Raw genomic sequence first — 11516 nt, 5'->3', positions numbered from 1 at the left:
ATAAAGTCAAGTCCGACTGTCATTTCCATGTTAAATTATCAGTCAAACTGTTCATTAGCACTTTTAAAACGAAAAACAATGAGTAGTTTGACTAGTAACTCGTCTCGATTGTTAGCCAAAGTTCACTCTGTAACTGCCGTAAAATCTTAGTTTTTAAACCTAATTTATCAATCAAAAACAAGAAAATAAGACATGAATTAATTAAGGTTATCTGCGTAATTTAATTAGTCTTAGGACACCCCTTATCAACCTACACTAGGTAGGGTGATCATCTTGTATGCCTCCAGAGTTTTGAGCATGCTTCTAAACAGCCTACAAAATCTGACTCCTCACTAGTTTCTACGAGGCCCCTCTATCACTACTCCTATCCAGATAAGGATTCCAAGCCCAAATCCAAGTATAAATTGGGATCTCATAAGAACCTCTCTCATGTTTTCACCGAAACAGAAAACTGAAGTGCGCTGTCCTACTGAACGAACCACTCTAGGCTGATTGGCAACAAATACCCTCAATGCTTTTCAGAAAGAATGGTGAAATTTCAGATACTTATGATAATTAATGTATTCATGATATTATCAATTACATCCGAGTAGCAATACCTTATAACATGATTAAGAGCCAGAAAAGGAAAGGAAAGAAAAGAAAAGAAAAAAACGAACTTGCCAGACCTGGGATTGCTGCACCAGTTTTGCATTCATTCTGCTATACATTTAATCAGCTAAGGCTTCTTCTTTTTTATCTATCTTCTTGTGCTCAACTATTACGGGTAATTAGGGTCGATGGTCTCTTTCTCTAGAAATTGGAAATGGGGCGTCCATGTTGCTATCTCGTGTCGGATGTGGCAAGATGGAATCCCCATTAGATAAAAGAGCCAGTGACACCTCATCTTGTTTGCTGTCCTCCCCGAGGGATTTAGCATGTAATGCTACCGTTGCACCGCAGAAGGATTCTTAAGAGAATCATCAGCTTCTACTTTTACTGATGTTGCTAGTTTCATCTCCAATGTGGGAATTATGAGACGTTTGGTTCTTCGGGTAACTGTCATCAACAAGCCTTCTGTTGTGTGGATGGTTGCTCCAGTTGTCATCTCCACCTGCGTATAGACAAATTTGCATATATATCAAATATTTCACATTGTCGTCAATGTTCAGTAGTTGGAATACAACTTCTCTACAACAAAGTTTATCTGTGTCTACAAAGAATGTCTCTATCATGTATCAACCACATCGAAGCTAATTAATGAACAGTACACGTGCCATGTAACAAGAACTAATTGATTCACCAGCTTGCATCTGTTAGTTCAGTAGAGTGATCAGAAGTCATGAGACAGCAGAATGAATACTTACTGGAGGTGCTCCTATGGCCATTTGAAAATCGAACCTCTGAACAAGCATTGCAACAGCCACTACAGTCTGCATACAATTAGAACATAATCTTGAAAGTGATGTGCTTGAAACTCAATAAGACACTAGGGGGGGAATATCAAAATAAATAAACAATTGTCACTTAGCTCAGCATTATCAATTTTGCCCAGGAAAAGGGGATTAATGTTTTTGAATGAGTATCAATTACCTCAAAAGTGGCAAACATGTCACCTAGACATTTTCTAGGGCCTCCACCGAAGGGCAAGTAACTGGAAGAAAAAAACAAAACAAAGAATTTGTAAGTTGATATTCTCATATTGTTCTCTGGGTCAAGAATCTCTTCTCTTGCAAAAATATCCAGTATTACTAATTCGAAAATGCTTGTAAACTCACTTCACATGAAAATACGCAACACATGTACGTGCACCGTGCATGCATGGGACAGTTGATTTACCTAAGCTAGAGCCTTCTTAGTGAACTTCTCTATGTAACTAACAAGCTCATCTTTAACTAACAGATTCTTCAGGCTACTGCATTACTAAACAGAGAAGACAGAAAACAATATGCTGCACCCAGAGAAGAAACCTGAAGTTCTGGTTTGATTCGTTGGGGTTTGGTCCATCCAGAGGCCACCTCTCCGGGTCGAATTTCTCCGCGTTGATCCAATGATTGGGACAGTGATGCAGGTTCCAAACAGATATAAAGATGTCTTCACCTCTGCACTTTAGCATAAGAAACAAATTCAGCACTGTGATATAGGTCTGTCTAACTATTCAAAATTCGTAATATCAAGAGATGGAAGTTTAGAGCCAAATAAAAAGGGACAGCTTCCCAGAACATGCATATAACTACATAAGTACACACAATTATGAGGGGAAAACGAAAACAAAATGGTAAATGACGTAAAATAACAGAAAAAGGAATAACAGATTAATCCAGAAAACAAAAGTAAGGTTTGCCAAAAAAAATGCATAAAATGAGTTGAAAACAACTTCAACCAGATATAAAAATAATGAAACTACCAAGACATTCTTATAGTACGAATAGTACGAAGACCTTGTTATCGGGTATTCGCCAAGCATGTCATCTTGAAGAGAACGCCGGATCAAGACAGGTGGTTGCGGATAAAGCCTCAAAGACTCCAAAGAAAAAGATAAATTAGAGAGGGATAGTTAGGATAATCTGTTGAAAACGTACTAATAATAGTCATAGGAAAGAACTCCAAGGTTGATGTTGAGGTTATACTTCATTGATTACTCGAGTTGTATATTTTAGTTTCTTCATGTCTTCGATGGTAGGGAAGCGATCCCCTAAGACAGAATCAACCTGGAAACCAGAATCTGATCAAACTACATGGATCCCAAGTACAGATAGAAACTTAGTCATACATCATACAGTTATTAAACAAAAAAGTTAAACAAACCTCGCTTTGGAGCTTCGCCATTACACCAGGTTCCTGCAAAACGTGAAATTCACAGACTTATTAGCTTAAGAATTATGTGCCCAGTATGATAAGCCATTGAGTTACATTCCATGGCTAAGAAATCAACTAATCCTGACTCAATTGACAAATCAGGAAAGCGGTTAGAACATTCAATATAGTAAATCATGATTTACTGAACCTCGGAACCATTAAACAAAAACAACGCACCTTGGAGAGAAGAAAAAAGGTCCAAGTTAACACCGCAGCAGATGTTTCATGACCTGCTATAAGCATTGTCATCAAGTCATCACGTAGTTGTTTGCTTGAAACCTAGAAACAGATATTCAATTACCAAAGTGAAAAGTAACTCGAACAATCTTGACAGATAGATTTAGAAATAGAAAGTATAAATGTCATACATCGTCGCCTGATGCCAAAAGGAAGTGAAGAATACTAGGATCCTGCTCGTTCATGTATTCTTCATGGAACTGCAATTCTTCTTCTTCCACCATCCTCTAAAGATCATAAAGACAGACAAAAGATGGTCAAGTACATGCTTCCACTCATACTAGTAGCCAAGAGACTGAGCTGCCATTTCATGTGAATATCAATGCGTGCTTGTAGTGAAGACGGGAATGATCTATAGAATTTCAAGAATTACAAACAAAACTCGCCACTCTTGAAGGTATCATTATAAGGTACCGAGATAATAACGATGCATTTTGGATGAGATTCTTTCACACCAAGACAGGACAGGCTGGAATTAATGGAATATCCACGTTCCAGTGTAAGATTGATTACCTTGCATATCGCAATCAGATCATCTAGTATATTGTTAATCAGATTGAGAGCTTCTGAAACCTTCCTTTGCCTGGGTGAAATATCTTTCCATACTGGAATGTTCCACACAGGAATTGGAGAAACACTCCGATCTTCTGCTTCTCTCAAAACCGTGTAAACAGCCTGAAAAGGATATATGTACATGATTGTAAAAACATCTAAGAAGAAGGTACAAAATAGAGCACAAGACTTTGAAAATAGCAGTTGGAAATTTAATAATGCTGAACAGGAGTAGAGTCCAAAAGTAAGGCGGATTTTATAAAGTACCCACATCAACTATTCCTGTATCATTCTCTAATGAATCAAAATCATAATTGAACACTGCCTTCCCAATGACATCCAACGTCAAGCGTGAAAAGAGGGACTCCATCTCGACATCCTCCCCGTCAGACGCAGCAGCATCTAGCTTCTTGCATAGCCTATCAGTAGCACTTACGAAAAGGCCAATCATAGCGGCTACATACTACAAATAAAACATCCTACACAAATATTAGGACTTGTTTCATTATTATTTACTTTTCAAACAGGAAATAATCAGAAGAATCCTCCAGCAAATTGAAATAAGATGATTAAAGCAGTTTGAAAAAGGAAGTAAACGATGAACATAACGTTACATTACCTTCTGATGAAGTGCTGGGACTACAGCCCGTCTGCGGACACGCCAGACTTCCCCATCAGCTGGAATAAGTCCTGTCCCCATTACAAATTCTAATATTTCTGCCAATATACCCTGTATCCAACAACATTGTCATAAACTGACTCAAGAAAGAGGGAAAAAAAACCCAACTAGATTGTTTTACCAATTAAAAACTTTACCTTTGAGTAAGCCTTAGAGTTGTCCTTCAAAATGTGCTTAGCAATGGCTGGATCAGAAACTATCAAAAAGGACTGCAACCAATATCCGACCATAGGGATGCAAGGACAACAAAATTAAACAACTTTCTAATTCATCTTAAATGTGTTTATGAAGTGATAGTAAGCAACACAAAACATAAATGTGGGCGAACCTTGGGACCGAAATTGAGTCTGAAAATTCCACCATAGGTGAGGAAAAGATTATAGAGAGGAATGAAAAAGGGTTGACCCCTCAAAGCACTTAGTGCTCCTCTTGCTTGTGGGATGATCTTTAAAGTCTCTCCCCCCTTTCCTTTGGTTGATACAAAATTTAATAGCAGTTCTGGTACTCCAAATTTCTCCAAGGCATTTCTCAATTTGGGAAGATAACTTTACCCCCCAACATTACAATTTACAATCATATCAAACAATAAGTTCTAATCAACACCAGCAGATAATGAAATTATCACTAAACTATTGCAATGAAATCACATCAAAATTGAGAGTTGAAGATAGAAAGAAAGTGTTGGGTAGTTACCCAGATTGTTCTTCAACAGTGAATTCTCCTGAAGCAATTCTGGCAGCTAATTCAGCTCGTTGTTTCTCTTCCAGAAGTTGTTCAGCGCTCTTGAAATTACCGTCTCCTTGGCCACCACTTGACCCATTTAATGAAGAGTGACATCTTCTTCTTCCTCTTCTTCTTGTATTTGTGATTTTGGGGAGTGAAATTGAGGTGGTGGTTCTTCCAATTCCATATCTCTTGCTTGAAGTTGTATGAAGGGAGGAGTAGTTTGGGAGCTGAAGTAGAGTGAAGCTGGCTGAAGCCATCTATCTAATCGAAGTGGTAGTAGCTTCAGCTTCTTCTCAAGAAGGAAGCAGAAGAATGAACAGTCTGTTTCAGGTTTTGGTGTGTCTGAATTTCATGGTGTTTTAATGGAAGTTTTTCTTGTTGGAAGAGAGAGAAGGAATCTGATAACAGGGCTGAAATGTTTGATGCCAAAAGATCGTGTTTTGGACATATATGAGTGAGTGTTTTACTGTGTTCTCCGCCGGACCGCAAAGCGCAACCTCTTCGCTTATCACCCGCACAAATGTTGTTTGAACAAAAAAAAATCCTAAAAATCATAGCATAGACATGTATCGTACACTAGACTAGACTAGATTCAGAACTATCTGAGTTATGTATCATTTTGTATGATTTTTGTTATAGGGGGAAAGCTGAAATTCTTTGACTACGGTATATTTCCTTTGACCTTAGGTTACAAAGGGGAAGATTGAAAAATTGTCTTTCCCCCTGACCAAGTAATAATATTTATTACTCTGTCCTCAACTTAACCTAATAATATTTGAGCTTCCATGACTAATCCTAAACTGTTCTCGTAATTTAATTAAACCCTACCATTGACACGAACTAGGTGTCTTGATTTGAGTTATTTTTTCTCAAAAGAGCAGATACTACTCTTTCACTTTGTTTGTTTGTGCAGTTCCCATAAGCACCACCATTGCTGATCAGAAATGTAATTCTCATAAGCATCCGACTGAGACGATTGTAGATCGTTAAAAAAATAACAAGATTGTTCATCGAAGGAACTATTTGATGGTATATATAGGCGGTCTTTAACTTTCATTAGTGTTAAGTTTTAGGGTCGTAGCTATAGAGATCTCTTTTCTTGCACCGTTATAGAACTTCATTGTTGATAGTGATATCAAATGGTCCAGAAATTTGCAGGTACGGTGATCTCTTTGCTCACTAACTGCAGTCACAGTAGCACTTTTGTTGTTCCTTTGTTGCTTTGCAACTTGTACTAGTCATTTATCGATTCCTTCTGAAATGCCTATATGTCGAGGAATCTGCATTGAAAGTAGTGAACCACACATAGGAGTTTAACACAGTAGTTAATAGAACTAATGTAATCAATAGGAGGTGAAGAAACAAATTGGAATATCTCGTTCTTCAAATCAAAAGCCGCGATAACAGGTTCTGGCAAGTTGGTGTACCTATCGTCAACCCAATGAATGAGCTTCATTTGCTAAGATGCCTGAGCTAACATGCCTAACAATCAGAATGTACATGGGAATTTTCCTTTCTTTCTCCACCCAATACGAGGACCGCCAACTTATAGGTGGAGGTTCTGAAATTTGACTATTTTTTTTTTAAGTTGTCGATTCAAGATGTATCGGCTCGATTTATCTTTCTGATGCAGGAGTAGGACGGGTAACTGGGTGGTATTTAATTTGATGTTTGATGCGATCTTGGCTAGAGGGTAAATGTGGTCATATAAATAATTTATGAAACTTCAATTTCGTTAAATACTTCCCCTTATACATAGCTCCAAAATGTTAGTTTTTTCTTTTTTTTTTCCTAAACAAATCAACTTTCCCGATTTTTGTACGTGGAATATACATCTTATTGGATTCAAAAGTTTTTCATTATTTTAGTATTTAATAATTTTTAAGTCAAGATTCGGGCTAGTCAAAGAACAATCAATCTATTAGTAGACATGCCCAAAATTCAGACATTTCTAGAGCACTCTTCCAATTTGAAGAGTATGTAATCTTTTTTTGGATTAATTGGTGAGCCTAAATGGATGTCAGTTTTGATGATGGTTTTAATCTCGGTATGTTAGATTACCCATATGAGCAATAATATGAATTTTCAACTTTGGATTTAGGTCAGAGTCAAAGTCAATGGTATCTCTTATGGACATGATGGTTTCGACGTTATTTGTATTATCATTAAAAGATTAGTTATGATTATAGATAGGGCAAAACGATTTGCTAGTTTTTACGGAATTAAGGAGACGACCGTACGGAGGAGACTCCTTGAGCCGAGCGAAATGTTCAACCTCACACATATGCACTGCAAGAAGGGAGTGCTTTGAATTCGAGAGATCAATCTGTAGTACTCCGGCCTAAACCAAGACAATGGTCGTTCCAGAATAAATTCGGTCACAAGAGAGGATGGGTCGATCTGTATGAGGGAAGCTGAGAAATGCGTGGAATCAATGGTAATCAAAGATTGTAGGTGTGTTATGTATTCTGAATAAGATAAGTTCTGAATGATTGAATCTCTGTTGAGAGTGATTACTCAGATATTGAGTTGTTAATCTCGTGCTGTCTGTTTGACGTGAGATTCTTGTATATTCAATCATGACTCAAGAATTATTTATATTGCTGGAATTGTAGACACCATGATCCCACGAAGTGTGACAGTTGATGGAATCAAAGAGTGGGGAAATGGAAATCGTGTTTGAAACCAGTTGCTCATCGTGTGGAGACTTGGTCTATTTCCATCCATTACTTTGTTAACTCCTTCAACTGATTGCACTACTTGCTCATGTTCCATCATGTGTATGAACACACGTGTCGTAGACCGCCAAACCAAAACCCTAGTTAATATCCCCCCATGTGACACGATTGACGTCTCGTGGTTAATTAGTCCGTTGTTGACTTCATGACTTTATGGGACGACGAGTCCATGTATTTGCTGAGTCGAACATGATCTTGCAAAATATCCTGAGACTCATGAATTGAACGTGCCTGTTGAGACAGAGGTATGATTCTTAAGTAAACGTTGATAGTTAGGGTGAACAAGTATTGCTCATTCGATGAATTGTTGAATATTGATAGTTGAACCAATATTTCTTGGTTTGAGCAAATATTGCTCATCTGAGCAAATGTTGCTCATTTGATGAATTATTGGTAGTGTGACCAAGATAAAATATTAATTTAAAATACTGATAATTGAACCGAGCATAATTAATAAAAATACTGATCATGAGATCGTCGTAAAGTTATTGGTGTTTGAATATGGAATTATGATTCTTGGACTCAGAAACGCTAATTCGATCAATTGATGACCAATTGATGGTTTATTTGAAAATTAACCATGGAATGAAGGAGGGACCGGCTACATGGGATCATGTATTTGGCCATGTAGCGCCCATATGCTCGAGTGAGCAAATACCAAGGTCTCTTGAAGAGTTGGTGATTTGTTGATGAAAGAATGATTAAATGCTGGTTTAATCATTTATTAGAAAAATGCTCGTCTGAGCCTTAGGTGATAAAACCTAATTAATTATGAAGAAGTGAGGGACCGACCAAGGGGTCATGAAACCGTCCCTGGATGGTCACGGGATCGAATGATGATCGCTCTATGAAAATTCCAAAATTATTTGGAAGAGTTTTGGACCTAATACGTGAAATTGCGCAAATTAGGTCAATTCATGAAAATATGTGGGACCGGCTCCGTGTGAGCCAAAGAGCCAACCTTGGTCGGTCAAGGTAACATGCTCACGTCGTCAAAACATCCGTATCTCAGTCCTGAGAATTTTGATATTTTCTGGCGTGCGTTTGAGCAACCATTTGTGAAAATATGACAAAATCAGGGTTTTGCTGAAACTGAGGAAACTTCATGAGATTAAGGAAAATAATTATAAAATGAAGGAATGATGAAGCGTGGGACTGCTGAGTCCAAGGCATGGCCGGCCGGTCAGTGACTACGGTCCCATGGTGCCTTTCCTAATTTTATATTATTTTTCATGATTTTATAAAAATATCATTAAAGCAAGGAGTTTGTTGAAATTAAGGAGTTTCCTTGAAGTGAAGGAGTTTCCATGGGATCAAGGAAACAAATAATATTAAAATAATAAAATAAGGGCGTGTGAGATCGACTTTGAGCATGGTCGGCCGGCTGGGGCCCGGTCCTGTGCGTTTCCCTAATTTTATGTAATTTTTGTGTATTATTTCCATGATTTGAAGGAATTTTCATAATTTGAGAGAAATACCATGAAATCAAGGAATTTCATGGGATCAAGGAAACTTAAAATAATAATAATAAAATAAAGGGACGTGTGGGACCGGCTAGGGTGGCCGGCTGACTGGGGCCCGGTCCCACGAGTTTCCCTAATTTTATATTATATTTTTCATGGTTTTATGAAAATACCATGAGATTAAGGAGTTTTCATGAGATTAGGGAAACAGAACCATGAGGTGTGGGGCCAGCCGGGATCAAGGCATGGCCGGTTGGCCAATAAACACGGCCCCATGACATTTTTCCCAATTTTATATTATTTCCTTGGTGCGAAGGAAACACCATGAAACTGAGGAGTTTCCTCAAAACGAAGGATATTTGTTCGGATATTTGTTCAAATGAAAGGATTTTCATAAGATCAAGGAAAATAAAAAAAAATATGATAAAATATAAAACTGGCGTGGGAATGGCCACGGCACGGCCGGCCGGCCAGTGGGCCTTGTCCCCCAGGACCTTGGTCAATATTTTATTATTTATTATTTTCTTTCCTATTTTGCATAAGTTCATCGTTTCGTCGTATTTTGAAATACTCATTCGTGCGTTCAGGTGATTATTAGTGCATCATCGTCGAGTACACTTGCACCTTTTGAGTCGGGGCTTACTCGAAGGTAACTCAGACGCCCGTATGTTGAATATTTATTACTAACCCATGGAATTCTTTTTACCATTCATGCTTTTGTAAACATATATTTTCAAAACCCAGGTTTGATTTTGAGTAATATTCAAAGTAAACAATTATTTATGATGAAATAATGTTTTAGTTTTCATAATTACATGGTGAATGTTCACATAGTAGAAATGTTCATGATTTTATGAAAATCTAAGTTTCGTTCGTTTTTGTAGGTTTCGCAGAGACAAACGATTTTTGAGGTGTTAACTCTTGCATTACTATCACTACTGTTAGTGGAATCGTAAAAAAGGTAAGAGTTAAGAATTACCATTTTGTAGATGAATTTACTTGCATGTTGGTAATTTTGTGCTCCTGGTTCCAGAAAATGTCAACTCCCAACAACAGCGATTACGATTATAACTATTCCTCTTCTTCCTCCAGCTCCTCTGACGAGGATTCCAAAGCCTCTGTAGATAAATCGAAAGCTAAGATAACTCATGATGAGGGAGCAAAGCCTAGCATACCCTTGAATGATCGGAGAGTCACTTATGCTGAACTTATGAAGAGAAAGGTTGAAGATGATGAAGCAGAGAATCGTCAGCACAGAAAGGATCGAATTCGGCGTCGAATACAAGCGGCTGAGGAGAGACGTCAATTCCTTGATGGGGTACCCTCTGACTCTGATGCTGATGCTTCTGAAGAAAAAACTGTGTGGATGTTTACAGAGTGTAAGATCAAGCCTGACCGATATGAAAGAGAGTTCCAGAAGACTATGAAGCAAATTGAAGCTGAAGAGGACTCGGACTCAGACGATCCTGATACCCATCTAGACTTTATCGGCGATGCTGATTCCGACGAAGAGGAATACAATGATGACAAATCTGATAACTCGGATGACGAGAATGACAGTGATGACGAATCCGATAATTCGGATGAGTCTGACGAGTAGCTTTAATTCCATCCTCTTTTCTTTCTTAAACATTTGAATGTTCTTTAGCCTTCGTAGTAGACATCTTATTTGCAGGACTTCGTATTAATAATTTTCCTTTCAAACGAGATATTCTTTATTAATATTGGTTCTTCTTGATTGAAAATACGCCGATCCCATCATGATTTTCCCTTTGCTTGCTCTAAGGCACATCACAGATGACATGTAACACACAGGGGCCGTGTGACTTTCTGACCATGCTCATCTTTGGTCAGTCCCCAGTGTATTATTTTACTCCGCATCTCCGGTATTGACCTTCTTCGAGACGTAGGGCTTCAGTAAAACTCGCAACTGAATTGACTATCTGCAGAAGATAAGAGCCCGCTGTATTTTGTATATATCTTCAAGATTTAGGGTTTAATACTTGCGCATATATTTCTTCTATTCCTGAGTTAGTTTCATCGCAAAAGAAACTTTGATTGTCATTCCTTCCATCACTATGTCCAGCGATAGTACTTCTTCTCGAAATGAACTCCAGTCGAAGCATGAAGTTGAAGCATCCATCTCAGTAAGTTGCACATCTTTTTCGTTTCTAATTTATCGAGGTTATTGATCATAAGAAAACAATTTGTTGCATTTGTTGCAGGATAACCAGAAGGATCATTCTTCTCATAATTCGAGGCCCAAGTGGACCGTTAGAGCTC

At 38.0% G+C, this 11516-nt stretch overlaps 2 protein-coding genes across 2 annotated transcripts; one reads left to right on the top strand and one right to left on the bottom strand.

Annotated features, from left to right (window-relative positions):
* Positions 1-521: 521 nt before the first annotated feature.
* Positions 522-5459, bottom strand: LOC113296827 (protein LUTEIN DEFICIENT 5, chloroplastic-like). The gene is made up of 15 exons (XM_026545180.1): positions 5000-5459; positions 4635-4851; positions 4444-4515; positions 4247-4357; positions 3899-4090; positions 3589-3750; positions 3207-3302; positions 3016-3117; positions 2788-2820; positions 2610-2690; positions 2421-2503; positions 1950-2081; positions 1573-1633; positions 1347-1412; positions 522-1093 (listed from the first exon to the last, which is right to left on the bottom strand). The coding sequence occupies exons 1-15, from the start codon at positions 5287-5289 to the stop codon at positions 926-928; spliced, it is 1866 nt and encodes a 621-aa protein (XP_026400965.1). The 5' UTR covers positions 5290-5459; the 3' UTR covers positions 522-925.
* Positions 5460-10269: 4810 nt separating this feature from the next.
* On the top strand, positions 10270-10833 carry LOC113294449 (protein starmaker-like). Its single transcript, XM_026542840.1, has one exon. The coding sequence runs from the start codon at positions 10270-10272 to the stop codon at positions 10831-10833; it is 564 nt and encodes a 187-aa protein (XP_026398625.1).
* The last annotated feature ends 683 nt before the right edge of the window (positions 10834-11516 follow it).

The sequence above is a fragment of the Papaver somniferum genome, chromosome 7 (genome assembly GCF_003573695.1).
Source record: "Papaver somniferum cultivar HN1 chromosome 7, ASM357369v1, whole genome shotgun sequence".
Classification (NCBI taxonomy): domain Eukaryota; kingdom Viridiplantae; phylum Streptophyta; class Magnoliopsida; order Ranunculales; family Papaveraceae; genus Papaver; species Papaver somniferum.
The sequence above is the reverse complement of the archived record's forward strand: the minus strand, read 5'-3'. Positions and strand labels throughout refer to the sequence as shown.